General features: G+C 64.0%; 1 protein-coding gene across 1 annotated transcript in view; it reads right to left on the reverse strand.

Annotated features, from left to right (window-relative positions):
* Positions 1 to 61: 61 nt before the first annotated feature.
* Positions 62 to 455, reverse strand: part of PSMC5 (proteasome (prosome, macropain) 26S subunit, ATPase, 5) — a gene marked incomplete at its 3' end in the record, with an annotated part of 3,485 nt that continues 3,091 nt past the window's right edge. The window contains 2 exon segments of the mRNA XM_010084640.1: positions 62 to 173; positions 229 to 334. Coding sequence (XP_010082942.1) covers positions 62 to 173; positions 229 to 334 — 218 coding nt within the window.

The raw sequence follows: 455 nt of genomic DNA on the forward strand, positions 1-455 counted from the left end.
GATGCTGCCCAGGACAAGGAACCCCCCAGCTCCCCCCATTTCACCCCCCCACAGCGCTTACCTTGGCAACAGCCATTTCAAAGTCTTCCTGCGTGACGTGCACCCGCCTCTCCCTCAGCGCGTACATCCCAGCTTCTGTGCACACCCCCTGCGAGGGACAGGGACGTCACCTGCTGCTCCCCTCTTCTGCCAACCCCCGTGCTGCCGCGGTTCTCCCCCCCCGCTCACCTCCCCGACGCCCCCGGCATCAGCTCCGCGATCTTCCGCAGGTTGATGCCCCGCGTCAGGTTCATTTTCCGGGAGTGGATCTTGAGGATGTCCAGGCGGGCCTGGAGGAGAGCAGCAGCAAATTGAGGGTTGGGGGTGCAGGAATCATCCCCAGACAGGGTTGGGGACAATGCGTTGTCCCCAGAGAGAGGACCAGGACAGCATGGGACCGAGGGAGAGCTGGAGCT

The sequence above is a fragment of the Pterocles gutturalis genome, unplaced genomic scaffold (genome assembly GCF_000699245.1).
Source record: "Pterocles gutturalis isolate BGI_N339 unplaced genomic scaffold, ASM69924v1 scaffold5360, whole genome shotgun sequence".
Lineage (NCBI taxonomy): Eukaryota > Metazoa > Chordata > Aves > Pterocliformes > Pteroclidae > Pterocles > Pterocles gutturalis.